Source organism: Oncorhynchus nerka, linkage group LG24 (genome assembly GCF_034236695.1).
Source record: "Oncorhynchus nerka isolate Pitt River linkage group LG24, Oner_Uvic_2.0, whole genome shotgun sequence".
In the NCBI taxonomy this organism is placed as follows: Eukaryota; Metazoa; Chordata; class Actinopteri; order Salmoniformes; family Salmonidae; genus Oncorhynchus; species Oncorhynchus nerka.
The window spans coordinates 48,568,483-48,588,348 of NC_088419.1; the positions used below are offsets into that span (position 1 = coordinate 48,568,483).

Consider the following 19,866-nt stretch of genomic DNA (forward strand, 5'->3'; position numbering starts at 1 on the left):
GTCACTAGCTGCCATTGGGGACCCACAGCCATATGACTTGCATAAAGTGTCGGAAGAAAGAAAACCATGAGGGTGTCTTAAGCAATCATAAAAATGATTTTTACAATGATTACAAACACAGCACGGCATAGAGGAACACTGATTATTGATACGATAGCAGGTCTGCATAGAAAACAAAGAGTGTGCTTTTATGTACCGTGCTCTGTGTCACCTGTAGATTGAGTCTCTCCTTTCAAGCACTATAATTAAGTATTAGTATTTAGTAATAATTTATTAAAATGTGTACTGTTACCATACTCAGAATGCCTTACGGGACTGCACTTAAACCTGGTTTAAAAAGGTTGGGCAATATTTGGATGAATAAAACGACAAGAGTACACTCTCAGACAACATTTCTTTAATACAAAGTCAACATATCTACATACACAGTGGGTTTTAAACCAATCATTGTTTCAGTTAGAAGTAACAGTTTGAAAGCGATAGCACTTGGCCCTCACAAAAAGAAAAACTATTTTGCTTGAGTTTGGGTTCTTTATCTTTTTGTTGGCTGTTGTATGTATACGTTCTATTATTTTGGAGTAATCTTTCTATTTCGTTCATTTCCCCCCTCTGTGGAACATTGCAGTAATTTGGCTGCTGTTGTCAAAAGTCTGGCATCTTTACATGAAGTCAAAGAGTAACACGTCACACGAGCTTCCAAAGACGTCCACTGTCTTGGTTTTTGGCATAACCAAAACCAGTCTTTGAATTCAGTCACAAAAAAAGTCCTCATTTCAAGATTTAGTTCATATGAAATGGTTAGATTCCCACTGTTCTTTTCTCCTGGTCTTTGCATCACACGGCTCCTTCTCATCTAGTCCTGATTCATTCTGCATCCCGTAACAAAACATGGCAACAACAACAAAAAAGGAACACAGTATGGTTCTATACAAGTCTTATGTGAGCAAAACATATTACATCATTTCATGAATCAGGGGGCAGCGGTAGTGTAGTTCTCTGCCCCTAATGGCTGTGACCTCGCACTATGGCCAGTTGCTAAATAGCAAAATTATCTCCTCTTTCTCCCTTTGACTGCCAATGGACTGTCTACTTCTTGGCTTTTTAGGCAGTTGGGAAAACTAGCACTTCTTTTTTGGGGGAGCTTTTGTTTAGGAAAGGAATAGTCCTTTGGTTGCCATCATTTCCCATGTCTGGAGAAGGAAGCAGTGTTCACTTCGCAAGAAGCCTGTGCTGAGGCAAATGTTATGGGTCCTCACTGACCTGTCTCATAACAGAGTTAGCTGTGGGTGGCTAGTAGGGGATATTGCTAACATGGCATATAATGACAAAGAAAGTGGGGACTTAAGAACAGGGAACAGTGGAATACAAATGTTACAAAGGGAGAAAGCACGCTTTTACAAACACCAGGAACTTTGCAATGAGTCGAACCTTATAGTTGCAGTTCAGTCTTTGATTTGAAGGTAAGATAGCATCGAGGGTCAAATGATACAAATACATATAATCTATATATTTGTTTATTTACAGGTATTATATTCTGGATCATAGTTGATATCTAACAAAGGGATAATCATGTTGTGTCTGAAAAGAAAGACTAAATTAAAAGGAGGGACGAAAGGGACTTCTGATAAAGAGGGAGATCATAGTCTGTACATGGTCAAAAAGTACAGTACCTTTAGTCTGGCAAATTCATAAAAAATGTGTAATAATGTAGTTTGCCTCTAATTGAATGCTTTGTATACTATTTCAATCTACTATCTATGAAAATAATACTCAAACGAATACTAATAACTACTGTTAATGATAATAATAATTTCAATGACAATTAAAAATGCCATCTCCTTATCGGCACAGGTCTACCAAGTGGTAGGAATTAAAAAAGGGGTTGTAGGAGCGGCGCTCGGCTAGACAATTCCCCTCATTGTTCCCAGAAAAACAAACAATATTTCCCAAGGTTAAGGTTATGGTTACAAAAAAATATATATATACAAAAATCCATCATAATTTTACATGAGTAATTGAAAATGTATGGGTAAAAGAAAAACAACTAAATTCATACTAAGAGTTTGGGTATATTTTTATATTCTGTATTTAAATATATATGTATGTGTGAATGTGCGATATATAAGTATATATGCACACATCAACACAAACACATGTTATACTTAACATTTCTACAGTGAAAAAATAGAATGTATTTTAACATAATATGAACAAATAAGCATTTATTTCTTACTGCTAATTAAAAAATGTGATACAACATCTCTGTTAAAAAACTAAACAAAAACTAAAATAAAAGTCAGCTATGTAAAGTAAAATAACAATAGTCATCATAATACAACATTAATGTTTCCATAATGTTACAATAACAATAAGGCTTTTTTGGAAATAAGAAAGACTACACACAGTTCCTTTCATCACTCTGTTAGTGTACATACCAATCGAAAACCCTTCATAGAAGCCAATGTAAAGGTATACTCCTGGGTATACCAAAGCACTGACCTCTGATTAAAAAAAATGAAATTGGGGGCTTTGAGGGCTTGTTTTTATCAGACACATGTACATAGTGCGTAGAATCGGCCCTGCTATCGTTTAGGTTTCAAGTTTGGTGATGTGCAATTCATTTGTATCGTGGCTATAACTTTCACCTCACGACATCCCAATCCAACATGGCCACCTCTTCCGCAGTCAACTTCAGTGGCCTTTGGCCTATAGGTGGAAGGGAAAGACTGGAACCTTTCTCTGGGTTATCAACTCAGTTCCTCACAACATTGAACTACTTTCCTTCCACTCTTAGTACCATAACTGCAAGAGGACTAGTTTCTTCGCTAAGCTTGGGACTAAAATGTCTAGTGAGAGATGGAGGAGGAGGAGGATGGGGGGGGCAATAACATGTGGATGCGCTTTCCATGACCAGACCATTGTCATCCCATACCAAATAGTTACACCTACAGCATACAGGAGAATAAGCAGCATGTTTGGTATCGACAGAAAACCCCAGAAACACAAGTAATTGTAAGACGAAGTAACAAGCGATTACAATGGGTTGTTGGTCACTGCACACGTTTGCGGAGAGCCCAGTTGCCGCCATTCACCATTCATTCCCCGACCTCATGTGGTGATTTCACTCGTTGTAGCCTAAAGGCCGCCTGAGCTCACCATTCAAAATGGTGGACACTGCAACAGTAACTCATGGCACAACTAGTCCTGAACGAAGAGTGATCGTAAGAGTGATCGTTATCGAAGTCATGGGACATGGTTGTCATTTCTCTGGTCTTGCAAGGGCGGTCATTTGCCCAGTGTCCTTGGTGACCGAGGCTAAGAGAGATATACCAGTGGTTACAGCACCAAAAAAAAAAAAAAAAACGGTCCACAAGTCAAGTGCTAGAGAAACTGACGCAGTAAATTGATTGAATTGGCATTTGACAAAATCCACCTATGGTTGTCACTTTAAGACACCGTCCTCACTTTCACCCAGACTATTCATTACTGCAGAGGCTCCTCTTATCCCAAAGAGTTGAAGGGATATAGGGATGCCCTTTGTGGGTATGATGGACACTTGAAGAGTTGTGAGTTTGGAGTTTGAAAGGTCATACCAGAACTATGGGCAGTAGAAGTTCTCTTGCTAGAAAGAGATGAGAGTGGTAGGGGGTACCGAATGGGGGTTGACTTCTCTTGCCAGTACCTTAGCGTTAACTCGGTGTGTTAGTCTCATCACCGGTGTCCGACGTTTTGGGGGACAATCATCTGTGTTCACAGGCAACCACAGTTAGGCCATCAAAAGTGTTAATAAACAATTAGGAACTCTGAACCTCTGCCCTAACATGTTAAAAAATAAGACAGCTTCCCTCATCCAAGCTACATCCAGTCCACCCTTTTCTCAGTTTTTCAATTCTTTAGCTTTTAATTTTTTTTTTACCACAGTCACGTTCACCTAGTCACTTTTCCTTCATTTTTCTGTTATCTTTGTATTGTTTGTATGTAGTTATTTTTTTAATAGATGTCCACAAAATGTTTACAATGTCAACCGCCACATCTGAACACTTGAGGTAAGGTTAGCAGTCTGACACTTTTGATTATTCCCACCCCACAGCTTGAGCCACCACTTTTGGTTCCTTTCTCCCGAGTGAGGGCGTCAGTTGGTTTTGCTGATGGAATCGTTTACACTTTCCTCACCGGCATCAAAGTCCATTAGGTCCAATTGGAATTGCACTATTGTTTGTGTTTTAAATGGATTTCTTTACAACAACAAAACATCTACAATTAGTTTGCTTTCCTGTTGGTTGAATTTTGTTTTCTGTTTGTTGTTGTTGTTTTTTGTTGTTGTTGTTGTTGTCGTCACCATTTCAAATTTCAAGCACGTTTCTATGGCTCAGGAGACTGTTGAGGGGGACAACGGTTCGGGGGACGAGATGGCTTTTTACGTTGCATAGTGATCAAAGCTTCCTAGGTACTCCAGACCCGCCTGGTAGGAAAACTGATATTCATCCTGCATAGACAAAAGACAACATATGAAACATTAATATCACATGGTGACAGCAGCAGAAAAGAGAATCCTACACTGTTCAATGCAATACTACAAAGCCAGCCGCTCTAAGACTTACAGAGAGTACCAATGCTTACGCAATTCCGATGCGTATTCTTAGCACCCGTGGCCAAACTACTTTTTTTTTTAAACACAAGGACCACAACATCCACAAAGGCCTGTGGGTCTAGAGTGGAGACGTCAAAACTCTTTTTTCCTTCTTCACCGAGGTGGCACTTAAAATGTATTCATGGCGTCAAAATTAGCAAGAAGAAATAGTTATCTTCCTGTCACTTTTGGAATTTTTCGATGCTCCCTGACTGTCTAGCTTTCATTTTGATAACTGTTAGCAAGCTGGGCAGAGTGAGGAGACTATAACTCTAGGTCCATTATCACTTCTACCCAGTTTCAATTGAGCTTTTAGTCATGGAAATGTCGATTGAGATCGTTTTTCATGAAACCTTTTTGAATTAAAATCAAAAATGACTCAGACCACCCACAGGTCGGATTGAATAGGCTCACCCTTGAGTTTCACACATGTGGTCTAGAGTGACCTCTCACCTCTGTCTGCACCATGGCCGGCCTCTGTGTCCGCAGCATCTTGACCGTTTGGAAGATGTCCACCACGCCCTCGTAGCGCATCCTCTCTAGCACGATGCTGAGCGTGATGAAAACACCGGTCCGGCCAACTCCCGCACTGGGAAAACAACAACACACACACAACAGATGAAGTCCAACTCTACACCAAGAGCTCTATCTTGCGTGCATTTAAAAAAAAGTTGTCTAAAGTGTATTGGCTGGTTTAAAGCTAGAGTCCTTTATTGAAACAATACCAAACCACCTCTGTTTTGGTAAAAAAGCTGAGGGATGGGCCTGGAGAAATATAACCACTCTCAGAGAGAGAGCCATGGATGCAAGGACTGACCATCCATGATATTAAAATTGTATGTTGAACCATGTTTTGAGGCTCGTTGACATTTACATAATTTAGAAACATTGGAGTAAAACACGCTCGCATTTTGGATTCTGACGGAGTACGGCAGTCTGAACTAAGCCCATGAGGCATGTATAAGTTATATTCTTCAAGAATCAAATCGGTATATATCATTCATTTATATGTCAAAATAAAAATGTGTGCAGCAACTTCGACTTAAAAAGTATGAATGAATGGAGAATCTCCATTGAACATTATTCTTAGTCTAGGGCTAGGTTTATTCATCTACGTTCAGGAAACCAGCCCTAAATATGGGTCTAGGGAAATCAAGTTCTAGTAACAGCTATTATGTGTCCATTTGGTTCATTCTATGTTCTTTCTTCTGTCCCTGGATACCAGTCATCATCTGCCGTCGCTAGACAGTTTAACGCCTGGTTTTAAAATTATCATGTGAGAGATAATCTTGACGTGAGGAACGTACACGTTCCACTTTGATGCCCGCCCGCCCACCCACACAACACCACACACACACACATGCACGTACACAATCTCAAAAGCATTCGTGCACACACACACAAACCCGCATATGAGCACGCACGCACACGCACACATACATGCACACATACTTGTACACAATCTTGAACACACGCAAATGCATACATGGTCGCACGTACAGTTGAAGTAAGAAGTTTACATACACTTAGGTTGGAGTCATTAAAACTTGTTTTCAACCTCTCCACAAATTTCTTGTTAACAGACTATAGTTTTGGCAAGTCGGTTAGGACATCTACTTTGTACATGACACAAGTAATTTTTCCCAAAATTGTTTACAGCTAGATTATTTCACTTATAATTCACTGGTATCACAATTCCAGTGGGTCAGAAGTCTACATACACTAAGTTGACTGTGCCTTTACACAGCTTGGAAAATTCCAGAAAATTACATCATGGCTTTAGAAGCTTCTGATAGGCTAGTTAACATCATATGAGTCAATTGGATGTGTACATGTGGATGTAATTCAAGGCCTACCTTCAAACTCAGTTTCTCTTCGCTTGACATCATGTGAAAATCTAAAGAAATCAGCCAAGACCTCAGAAAACAAATTGTAGACCTCCACAAGTCTGGTTCATCCTTGGTAGCAATTTCCAAACGCCTGAAGGTACCACGTCTGTGCAAACAATAGTACGCAAGCACAAACACCATGGGACCACGTTGCCGTTATACCGCTCAGGAAGGAGACGAGTTCTGTCTCCTAGAGATTAAACGTACTTTGGTGCAAAAAGTGCAAATGAATCCCAATACAACAGCAAAGGACCATGTGAAGATGCTAGAGGAAACAGGAACACAAGTATCCATATCCACAGTAAAACGAGTCCTATATCGACATAACATGAAAGGCCTCTCAGCAAGGAAGAAGCCACTGCTCCAAAACCGCCATAAAAAAGCCAGACTACGGTTTGCAACTGCACATGGGGACAAAGATTGTACTTTTTGGAGAAATGTCCTCCAATGAAACAAAAATGAAACAAAAATAGAACTGTGGAAGGCTACCCTAAACACTTGGCCCAATTTAAACATTTTAAAGGCAATGCTAACAAATACTAATTGATTGTATGTAAACTTCTGACCCACTGGGAATGTGATGAAAGAAAGAAAAGCTGAAATAAATCATTCTCTCTACTATTATTCTGACATTTCACATTCTTAAAATAAAGTGGTGATCCTAAGTGACCTAAGACAGGGAATTTTTTTACTAGGATTAAATGTCAGGAATTGTGAAAAACTGAGTTTAAATGTATTTGACTAAGGTGTATGTAAACTTCCGACTTCAACTGTATGCACACACACACACACACACACACACACACACACACACACACACACACACACACACACACACACACACACACACACACACACATTGAATCATTAAGCCCCCATTGCAAACCTTTCCCTGCAACAGTCCCCAGAAATAGGGCGAGTCTTAACTCTGATCCTGAAATACTTGAGGGCTGTCTCCGTAAGCTACTTTGGTGTGAAATGACTTCCACTTCACCAATGGAACAATAATTGATTTGACAACAGATTTATTTTTCTCTCTTACCCGCCCCATGACAGTTTCTGAAAGGTTACAACGTTTTTACCAAAGATAACTTTCACCATTTTCTACCTCGAAAACTTCTGACAGTAGATTGACCGAACAAGACACCAGCGACAACCCCCCCCCCCCCCCCCCAAAGAACCTCAGCTGTGGACTATGTCACCACAAACCCCCTACTGTCTACCCCCTTCTGTCCTTTCAACCCCCCTTCCCCTCCTCCATTCCTACACACTAACCCCATCCTCTCTTGGAGTGTGAAGAAAGCTCTTCCTGGGGAGCTAGTCGTACAGCTTGTCATATGGCTCTTAAAGTCCATCAAACCCTTTTAAGTTGATAGACTTCCAAATCTAACCGCCGTGGAAAGCAGCATTGAATGAGAGGATTTACACTCCCATTCACAGAAAGTAATCAGGCAATTAATGACAAAAACTGTGTGGCTCTATTAGGCAGGAATTGGGGAGGCAGTAGAATAGAGAGAAAGAGAGAGTTGTTTGTTTATTTGGATCCCCATTAGCTTTTGCAGAGGCAGCGGTTATTCTTCCTGGGGTTCACAAAAAAACATAAAACATGACAAGTAAAAAAATAAATCATAATAATACAAACAATACAACTAAATACTGTGCATAATGTGTGTGTGTGCCTGGGTGTGCATGTGTTTGTGTATGTGTCCCCTCAAAGTCCCCGCCGTTCCATGAGATGTTGTTTAATCTTTTTTTTTTTTAAAGTTAATTTTGCTGTTTACCATAGTAAGTGGAGATGGAAGGAAGTTCCATGTAATCATGGCTCTGGGGACTGTGAAGAAACCCTTGGTGGCATGTCTTCTTGGGTAATGTAAGGGTGTCTGACCTGAATGTTATTTGATTATGCAGACAATCTGGAATTTTCATCAAAGTAATACTTCTCGTAATAACTAGAAGAGAAGCAGTTATTCTCTCATCAATCCACAACCAGGAGAGACGTTGTTGATGTTAGTTCTGTGTGTGCAGTTAAGGGCAAGGCGTGCTGCTCTGTTTTGAGCCTGGTGCAACTTTGCTAGGTCTTTTTTTGCTGCACTTGACCATATTACCGGACAATAAATCAAGATGGGACAAGACCAGAGCCTGAACAACTAAGGTAGTTGATTTTTTGTGTAAAAAAAACGCTAAGGGGTTGGGTTAAATGCGGAAGACACATTTCCGTTGAATGCATTCAGTTGTGCAACTGACTAGGTATCCCCCCTTTTCCTTTCCTTCACAACAACTTTAGCAATATGACTTGACCATGATAATTGACCATCCAGCTTCCTCAACTTGCTCAATGGTCACACCCTTTATACACAACTCCAGTTGAGGTTTAGGTCATAGAGAATGTGCTCAACCAAATGAAATACTTTTAGTTTTAGTTGTATTTAAGACCCGTTTATTATTAATCACCCATTCGGATACCGACTGTAACTCTCAGTGAGCTTTCAGTGAGCTCACTGGCTTTGGGTGCTGATTTGTGAAATCATCCACATACATAGTAATTCTAGCTTTGTGTAAGGGCAAATCATTTGTAAAAATAGAGAAGAGTAACGGCATAAGGCAACTGCCCTGAGGGACACTACACGGTACATATCTGATGTTAGAGAAGCTTCCACTGAAGAACACTCTCTGGGTTCTACTGATTTGGAAGATTGAGTAAAGTTAAGGGGAAAATGCAAGGCATTGAGAAAATATATGGAGGGATAAAGGAAGAAAGAGGGGGATAGAAAGGAAGAAAGTGAGGGAAAGAAAATAATTATGTACCATTTTTTGATATGACAGTGTGAGTAGTTGGTATTTGGTATTTTAGTATGATCCCCATTAGTTGTTGCAAAAGCAGCATCTACTCTTCCTGGGGTCCACACAAAACATGAAACATAATACAGAATGACATAATACAGAACATCAATAGACAAGAACAGTACAAAGACAGAACTAAATAAAATAAAAATTTAAAGGCACAGGTAGCCTACATATCAATGCTCACACACAAACTATCTAGGTCTAATAAGGGAAAGGCGTTGTGTCGCGAGGTGTTGCTTTCTGTTTATTTTTTACTTCATATGGCTAAGGGGCAGCAATTCCACTTTTGGAGGAAAAGCGTGCCCAAAGTAAACTGCCTGCTACTCAGTCCCAGTTGCGAATATATGCATATTATTAGTAGATTTTGTTAGAAAACACTCTGACGTTTCTAAAACTGTTACAGTGATGTCTGAGTATAACAGAACTCATATGGCAGGCAAAAACCTGAGAAAAATCCAACCAGGAAGTGGGAAATCTGAGGTTTGTAGTTTTTGAACTCTTGGCCTATCGAATACACAGTGTCTATGGGGTCACTTCCACTAGTCTTTAGAAACTTGTTTGAGGCTTCTACTATAAAGGGCTCTTAAGGGCTCTTTGAGTCAGTGGTCTGGCAGAGTGCCACGAGCTGGTCACGCGCATTCACATGAGAGGTAGCTCGCGTTCCCATTGCTTTTCTGAAGACAAAGGAATTCTCCGGTTGAAACATTATTGAAGACTTATGTTTAAAATCATCCTAAAGTTTGATTCTATACATCATTTGACATGTTTCTACGGACTGTAACGGAACTTCTAAACTTCTGAAATTTTGCCTGAAGTTTAGATTGTGTACTGAACGCGCGAACCAAAAGGAGTTATTTGGACATAAATGATGGACTTTATGGAAAAAATCAAATATTTATTGTGGAACTGGGATTCCTGGGAGTGCATTCTGATGAAGATCATCAAATGTAAGTTAATATTTATAATGCTATTTCTGACTTATGTTGACTCCAAATTGGCGGATATCTTTTGGGGTTGTTTTGGTCTCTGATCGCTGTACTCAGATTATTGCATGGTTTGCTTTTTCCGTAAAGTAAAAAAAAAATCTGACACAGCGGTTGCATTAAGGAGAAGTATATCTTTAAATCTGTGAATAACACTTGTATCTTTTATCAATGTTTATTATGAGTATTTATGTAAATATATGTGGCTCTGTGCAAATTCACAGGATGTTTTGGAGGCAAAGCCAAATGTAAACTGAGGTTTTTGGATATAAATATGTACTTGATTGAACAAAACATACATGATTTGTGTAACATGTTGTCCCGGGAGTGTCATCTGATAAAACATCAACAAGGCTTCCTGATATAACCACAACACCAAGGCCAACACCTTTGTGTGATGATGAAATTATCTCTCATAATTTTCTATTACGCTTAGGCTACAGTCGCCGAACCCCCGAGCAATTGCTAACCCAGGACGCACCAAAGCTGCCTACACATCTACGTGTAAAAGGAGAAATCACCTCTGACAATGAAAGTCCACACTCCAGTGATTCAATCAAGGTTTCTTTCCACGGAGGACAGGTTACAGTAGGATCAAAAACACCTATCGGCTGCCTTCGATACTGTGAACCATCAGATCCTCCTCTCCACCCTCTCCGAGTTGGGCATCTCCGGCGTGGCCCACACTTGGATTGCGTCCTACCTGACAGGTCGCTCCTACCAGGTGGCGTGGCGAGAATCCGTCTCCTCACCACGTGCTCTCACCACTGGTGTCCCCCAGGGCTCTGTTCTAGGCCCTCTCCTATTCTCGCTATACACCAAGTCACTTGGCTCTGTCATAACCTCACATGGTCTCTCCTATCATTGCTATGCAGACGACACACAATTAATCTTCTCCTTTCCCCCTTCTGATGACCAGGTGGCGAATCGCATCTCTGCATGTCTGGCAGACATATCAGTGTGGATGACGGATCACCACCTCAAGCTGAACCTCGGCAAGACGGAGCTGCTCTTCCTCCCGGGAAGGACTGCCCGTTCCATGATCTCGCCATCACGGTTGACAACTCCACTGTGTCCTCCTCCCAGAGCGCTAAGAACCTTGGCGTGATCCTGGACAACACCCTGTCGTTCTCAACTAACATCAAGGCGGTGGCCCGTTCCTGTAGGTTCATGCTCTACAACATCCGCAGAGTACGACCCTGCCTCACACAGGAAGCGGCGCAGGTCCTAATCCAGGCACTTGTCATCTCCCGTCTGGATTACTGCAACTCGCTGTTGGCTGGGCTCCCTGCCTGTGCCATTAAACCCTACAACTCATCCAGAACGCCGCAGCCCGTCTGGTGTTCAACCTTCCCAAGTTCTCTCACGTCACCCCGCTCCTCCGCTCTCTCCACTGGCTTCCAGTTGAAGCTCGCATCCGCTACAAGACCATGGTGCTTGCCTACGGAGCTGTGAGGGGAACGGCACCTCAGTACCTCCAGGCTCTGATCAGGCCCTACACCCAAACAAGGGCACTGCGTTCATCCACCTCTGGCCTGCTCGCCTCCCTACCACTGAGGAAGTACAGTTCCCGCTCAGCCCAGTCAAAACTGTTCGCTGCTCTGGCCCCCCAATGGTGGAACAAACTCCCTCACGACGCCAGGACAGCGGAGTCAATCACCACCTTCCGGAGACACCTGAAACCCCACCTCTTTAAGGAATACCTAGGATAGGATAAAGTAATCCTTCTCACCCCCCCCCCTTAAAAGATTTAGATGCACTATTGTAAAGTGGCTGCTCCACTGGATGTCATAAGGTGAATGCACCAATTTGTAAGTCGCTCTGGATAAGAGCGTCTGCTAAATGACTTAAATGTAAATGTAAATGAAGAATATCAATGGTTAGTGATTCATTTTATCTCTATTTATGCTTTTTGTGACTCCTCTCTTTGGTTGAAAATTGCTGTATGCTTTCTGTGACTAGTTGCTGACCTAACATAATGATATATTCTGCTTTCGCCGAAAATCTTTTTTGAAATCGGACACTGTGGTTGGATTAACTTCTTGAGTATAGGGGGCAGGATTTTCATTTTTGGCTTAAAAAAAACGTACCCATTTGAAACTGCCTATTTCTCAGGCCCAGAAACTAGAATAAAATAGAATATGCATATAATTGTCAGATTAGGATAGAACACACTCTAAAGTATAACAGAACTTATATTGCAGGCGAAAACCTGAGGAAAATCAAACCAGGAAGTGCTGTTTTTCCTGAAAGCTCTCTGTTCCATTGGATGCCTTGCCTCCATTTAAAGGGATATCAACCAGATTCCTTTTCCCATGGCTTCCTCAAGGTGTCAACAGTCTTTAGACATAGTTTCAGGCTTTTATTTTGAAAAATGAGCGAGAAAGATAACATTGCGTGGATAGCTGGGTGTTCGCAGAGTTTTGCTTGCGCAACAGAGTGGGGCAGCCATTGTCTCTCCCTTTCCTATTGAAAAAGCGACAGTCCCAGTTGATATATTATCGATTATATATTTTAAAAACAACCTGAGGATTGATTATAAAAAACGTTTGACATGTTTCTGTGGACATTACGGATACTACTTGGAATTTTCGTCTGCGATGTCGTGACCGCTCGAGCCTGTGGATTTCTGAACATAACGCACCAAACAAATGGAGGTATTTTGGATATGAAAATAATCTTTATGGAACACAATTAACATTTATTGTGTAACTGGGAGTCTCGTGAGTGCAAAACATCCGAAGATCATCAAAGGTAAGCGATTTAATATATTGCTTTTCTGACTTTCGTGACCAAACTACTTGGCTGCTAGTGTTTGTAATATTTTGTCTACTGAGAGAGATGTTCTTACACAAACGCTTGTTATGCTTTTGTAGAAAAGCTGTATTGAAATCTGACACGCCAGGTGGATTAACAACAAGCTAAGCTGTGATTTGCTATATTGCACTTGTGATTTCATGAAAATTAAATATTTTTAGTAATTTAATTTGAATTTAGCGTGCTGCAATTCAGCGGGTGTTGATGAAAATGATCCCGCTAAAGGGATGGGTGCGTCAAGAAGTTAAGGAGAATTTTATCTTTAAAATGGCGCCTAATACTTGTATGTTTGAGAAAATTGAATTATGAGATTTTTGTTGATTGAATTTGGCGCCCTGCAATTTCATTGGCTGTTGGCGAGGGGTTCCGCTAGCGGAACAGGTTTGCTGTTTACTTGAGCAATATGAGATGGAAGGACGTTCCATGCAATTAGGGCTCTACATAATACTGTATGCGTTCTTGAATTTGTTCTGGATATGGGGACTGGGAAAAGACCCCTGGTGATATGTCTGGTGGGATAAGTGTGTGTGTCAGAGCTGTGTGTAAGTTGACTATGCAAACAATTTGGAATTTTAAACACAGTTAAAACATAAAAAAGTTTACAATCTAAAGTAACACCAAGTAATTTAGACTCCTCAACTTGTTCAACAGCCACACCATTTATTACCAGAATCAGCTGAGGTCTAGAACTTAAGGAATGACTTGTACCAAATACAATGCTCTTAGTTTTAGAGATGTTCAGGACCAGTTTATTACTGGCCGCCCATTCCAAAACAGACTGCAACTCTTTGTTATGGGTTTCAGTGTCTTCATTAGCTGTGGTTGCCAATGCATATATGGTTGAATCATCAGCATACATGGACACACATGCTTTGTTTAATGCCAGTGGCAGGTCATTGGCAAAAATAGAAAATAGTAGAGGGCCTAGAGAGCTGCCCAGCGGTACACCACACTTTACATGTTTGACATTAGAGAAGCTTCCATTAAATAAAACCCTTTTAGTCATATTAGATAGATAGCTCTGAATCCACAATATGGCAGAGGTTAAAAACCAGGTCAATAATATCAAAGGGTGCACTGAAATCTAACAGTACAGCTCCCACAATCTTCTAATTATGAATTTCTTTCAACCAATCATCAGTAATTTGTGTCAGTGCAGTACATGTTGAGTGCCTTTATAAGCTTGCTGAAAGTAAGTTGTTCGCTTTTTATTACAGAGAAATAGCATTGTATTTGGTCAAACACAATTTTTTCCAACAGTTTGCTAAGAGCTGGCAGCAAGCTTATAGGTCTGCTGTTAGAACCAGTAAAGGCCCCTTTACCACTCTTGGGTAGTGGAATTACTTTGGCTTCCCTCCAGGCCTGAGGACAAAGACTTTCCTCGGATTAAAAATATGACAGATAGGACTGGCTATAGAGTCAGCTACCATCCTCAGTAGCTTTCCATCTAAGTTGTCAATGCCAGGAGGTTTGTCATTATTGATCGATTACAATTATTTTTCCACCTCTCCCACACTAACTTTACCAAATTTAAACTTGCAATGCTTTTCTTTATTTGTCATCATTATTTGTTTTTTATGCATGAATACAATTGCTCCCTGTTCGCTGTTGGCATTTCCTGCCTAAGTATGCCCACTTTGCCAATTAAATAATCATGAAAATAATTGGCATCATCAAATGGTTTTGTGATGAATAAGCCATCTGATTCAATGAAAGATGGAGTTGCAATTGTCTTTCTGCCCATAATTTCATGTAAAGTACTCCAAAGTTTTATATAATTGATCTTGGCTTCATAAAACAGTTTCTTCTTCTTTTTGTTCAGTTTAGTCACATCATTTCTCAATTTGCAGTAAGTAAGCCAGTCTGATGTGCAGCCAGAATTATTAGCCACTCCTTTTTCCCCATCTCTTTCAACCATACAGTTTCTTAACAGTTATAACAGTCAGTTTCTTAACAGGTGCATGTTTATCAATAATTGGAAGAAGCAAATTCATAAATTCATCAAGTGCAGCGTCTGGATCAGACCAACAAATATTTTTAACATCATCCATAGAGTCACAGCAAAATCTTTTGTATGATCTCTTATACACTATTTTAGGCCCAGCTGTTGGAACTTTGGCTTTCCTGGATATAGCCACTATATTGTGATCACTGCATCCAATGCCTACGGATACAGCTTTAGAACAAAGTTCTCCAGTATTAGTAAACATGTGATCAATACATGTGGATGATCTTGTTCCTGTAGTGTTTGTAAACACTCTGGTAAATTGATTAATAACCTGAACCAGATTACAGGCACAGCTTGATGAAAACCAGTCAAGATTCAGGTCCCCAAGAAAGTACACCTCCCTGTTTACATCACATACTGTACACTATCAAGCATTTCACAGATATCACTTAGATACTGACTGTTAGCACTTGGTGGCCTATAGCAACACCCCAAAAGAAAAGGCTTTAGATGTGCCAAGTGAACCTGCAACCACAACACTTCAATAACACTTGACATAAGATCTTCTCTAAGCATTACAGGGATATGGCTCTGAATATATACTGCAACACCTCACCCATAAGCATTTCTGTCTCTTCTATAGATGTTATATCCTTGTTTTGCTACTGCTGTATAATCAAATAAATTATCTAAGTGAGTCTCAGAAATGGCTAATATATGAATCTTATCTGATGTTAGCATGTTATTGATTTCATGAACCTTATTTCTAAGGCTACATATATTAATATGGGATATTTTCAGCCCTTTCCTGGGTAGCTTATCAGAGAAAAACAAAATACTGAAAAGAGCAGACAAAGCAAGAGAAAAAAATATACATTCAGCAGTGAATTAATCAATTGGTGTGTGCGTGTGCAGCGGGGTTAAAGCTACAAACTCATAGGAGTGGCTCTTTTATCCCTTCCAGGCTTCTGGAGGGTGGACAATGAGCCTGTTATAGCAGATGTAAGCAATGTCCCCACCCGCTCTGGCATCTTTCATGGCTGGGATCAGTTCTTTCCTCTTCTGGCGCAGCTTCAGGATAGTCATCGTTGAGGAAGATATAAGTTCCTCTCAAGTTCTTGGCTCTTTCCAGAACAGCTACCTTGTCCTTGAACTTCAGGAACTTGAACACTATTGGCCTGGGCCTGTTACCTGGGCGGTGGTGGGGTTTCCAGTCCTGTTGGTGCGCTCCACCTCAATCTTCCTGGGGTCCATCTTCAATTTCTCAACGTTCCGCCCAGGTCTCATGTGGAGATTCTGCAATTCCGTTCACAACCATGTTGTTCCGCTTTGATTGTCCCTCGAGATAGTCTGATTTATCTGTCGTTGTTAACATGGGTTCACACACACAACTGATGTCCTCTCTAAATGACTTACGGATTGCTGTCATCTTGCCGTTCTCCTGTTTCAACTCATCGAGCTGACCCTGGGAGAACTGCAAACTGTTCTTCAGGTCCTGGACCTCTCTGGTCAGGTCGTCCATTATTTTATTAGTAGAATCCACAAGTATTTGAACAAAACACTTGAAGCTATTTCTTGTTGTTGTAACAATTGCTTGTAGGTCGTTTTTTGTTTGTTTAAAAGATCCTTCACGTGTGATAGAGACACACCACTGTCCTCAACGGTACTCCACCTGGCTTTGGTTTTTGTCATGGTAGCTAGCAACGCATGTTAGGCTGTTACTCCTTGCAGTTCCAGACAGAGCAGGTCACTGGGAAAATTGAAATCAACAAACAGCAGGGATCTAGACAGCCACACACCCGGGACAATCCGAGGTCCCAGCCACATTTCGAGCTGCGTTGCGAGCTGCGTTCAAGAAAACCCTGCTAGCTTGATATGCAGCTAGCTTGATAGCTAGCTGCGACGCCAAATGGCTCCTCAGACCCGTCCTTGGTCGGCATAATCACTGGAAAGAGACAAGCAGTCCCAGCAACTGATGCCAACTGTATTGCAGGATCCAAACTAAGAAGCTAGCTAGCTACCAAGAACTTTCCAATACACTTTCAAACAACAAACCTCTGTGTTCAACAGGGAGTGACGTGAAAATCGAGAGGACAATAGGATAACAAAGGAGGGAACCTACAGAGTCCAGACAGACAGACACTCCAGGCAGACAGACAGTAGCTGAGCCCAGTTCTCAGTGTTGGGCTTCCGGAGCGTTCCGATAAGAACAACGGTGGGAGGGGGCATCCCTGACTTGTTCCTACTTCCCAGCATGCATTGGGTCAGAACTGAGATGATTTCCGAGGTGTTAGAGTAGTTCTGCAATAACACTCCCGGGCCTGTGCTCAAAATGCCAGGCGAAGACAACGCTCTCACTGCATGCGTCCCGAATGGCACCATAGGGCTATGGTCAAAAGAAGTTCACTATATAGGGAATCGGGTGCCATTTGGGACGTCGCCACTGAGCCCTCGCCTTCCTGAGCCGCTGCATTAGCTGTGCCTCCTCTACCAGGCTGCTGGGCTAAATCCTTTCATCAAGGGAGGATAACTCAGCTTTATTGCAGGTCCTAAGACACAGCCCTCTCTCTTAAAGGGTATATGCAATGTCTGGCGGTGATATCATATTTTACCCATGGGAGCATGGTGGTGAAAGTCATAATGACATAATAATGATGTCCATATTGGTAGATCTAGTGTATAGGGAGATCTCATGTTCGCCTGGTCCTAGATCTGTTTATGCAACCACAGGAGTTGGCTAAACAGTACAAAGAGATCTGGGACCAGGCTAGTGTTTGGTGGCTTAGCGAAGGAAAAACGATGCAAAGAGGGAGTTTTTATTTTCAACCAACACGTTGTTTCAATACAATGTGATGACACTTTGCAAGTTAGCAGCGTGCAGGGACTTTTTTTTACCATAAACATACTAAGTAACACATTTCAGTGGTACCCCGGAGGTGGTAGCCACACAAATATTTTTGGAATATGCTTGCCAAACTAATGACAAAGGTTACCTTGGAAGAAAGAAAACACAATGTGATAAAAATGTATCACACGGGGAATCGTAAAATAAAAATGGACGAATTATTTCATGTGCCTCCCATTTACAAATGCCAGGCTGGCTCTCCGTGTGATCAATTATGAATGAGCTGAGCCTTAGGCGTTGTAATGCCAGCCCACTGCAGTGGCAGTAAGGAGAGAGAGAGAGAGAAAAATGCATCATGTCTGTGGAGGACATTAAGACTAGCACCACGGGAAGCTGGTTGTAAATCCCCTTAACAACACAAGGTATCAGCCCGGGAGTCGGACACCCACACACCTACAGACTCAGGATACTGTGTTATGTGCTGACATTGTTAGGTACAAATAATGGTGTGGTTCTGAATTATAAAGAACACCACTGACACATGTCTCACACCTACACGCAGGCCCATGTGCGCATGGAGACACACGCAGACACGCGCACACAAACACACACAGGGCTGTTACCTGCAGTGGACAGAGATGGGTCCGTCCTGGCCGAACTGCTCCTTAGTTTTGTGCACCTGGCCTATGAAGTCTATGAAGCCCTCCCCTGACTTGGGCACCCCCTGCTCCGGCCAATCAGTGAACTGGAACTGCCGCACTGTCCTGGACTGCCCATCCTGAGAAAGGGAACGAGAAGAAGAATGGATGGATGGAAAGGGTAAGAGACAAGGAAGAGAGGGATGGAGTGAGGGAGACAGAGGAGGATTGAGAAAACGGGAAAGAGAGGAGGATGTAAGGGGAGAGAAGGGATTGGTCAGTAAAAACCAAGATCCTTCACTTTACACTTTACGTGCCACAGACTCTCTCATTGTCCACAATGATGACCACATACCAAGCAAAAGAAACAGATTCAGGAACAGAAACAATAACTGTTTCACCACACTCCCCAGATAGAAACTTTATCTGGGGTCAGCGAACCGCCAAGTCCCAACGTTGTCCCTATCTGTGTCTAGTAGACAGCTCAATAACAACAACAACTGGTCCAGGTCCAGTTCAACTTCACCCTCATACAACACCACAATTTCCTGTCTCCCCTGACGTCCACCTGACAGTCTATCAGTTCTCTTTTTCTCTCTAACTATTCTCTCTCTCTCTCTCTCTGCCTCTCTCTCTCTCTGCCTCTCTCTGCCTCTCTGCCCTTCTCTCATTTTAGCCTGTCATTTCTTCGGTGGAATAAGTCCCGGTTAGAGGAAATCAATAGGGCATTTGGCGTGACAAGCGTCTTCTTCTAAACATTGTGTTAAACGGGGTAATCGCGGATGGAGGACTGATGGACGGAGGGACCTGACATGCAAAAAAATGGCATGCAGCCAGGAAGGGAGGAAGACCAATTTGGGGTGGCCACCCAGATCGGTGCGGACTGGACTTATACTAATCGAGAAAATTGCTTTATTTGAATCTCTGCCGAAGGGTAGTCAATTATGGTGGGATCTTAATTTCAGTAGTCGACTGGAAGAGAAAGGAAACGGTCTCTGAATTTGAATTTGGCAACTGAGGCTGAGGACACAATACAGAACCAAAGGCTCCTTATACTCCTCAAACATTCCCTAGTCCTTAGCCCTGTCTTCTTCCTTGATGACCACTGATCATTGGACAGAGTTGATTGGGTTCCACAATGCTGCTTATACCTATCAAGTGATTTCAGGTCCATTGTCAGGAAAGGAGTTAAGGAAAAAAGGAAAGGAGAGGAGGCTGGCTGTATGTTTAATTGGAACCCAGCCCTTCTACACTGAACAAAAATATAAACGC

The 19,866-nt window shown here is 41.7% G+C and overlaps 1 protein-coding gene across 1 annotated transcript in view; it reads right to left on the bottom strand.

Moving 5' to 3' along the window:
- Nucleotides 1-380: 380 nt before the first annotated feature.
- The window catches only part of LOC115108070 (receptor-type tyrosine-protein phosphatase S-like), a 207,836-nt gene continuing 188,350 nt past the window's right edge, over nt 381-19,866 (bottom strand). The window contains 3 exon segments of the mRNA XM_065008938.1: nt 381-4,486; nt 5,084-5,219; nt 18,580-18,734. Of these exon segments, the coding sequence (XP_064865010.1) occupies nt 4,418-4,486; nt 5,084-5,219; nt 18,580-18,734 (360 nt within the window). The 3' untranslated portion in view covers nt 381-4,417.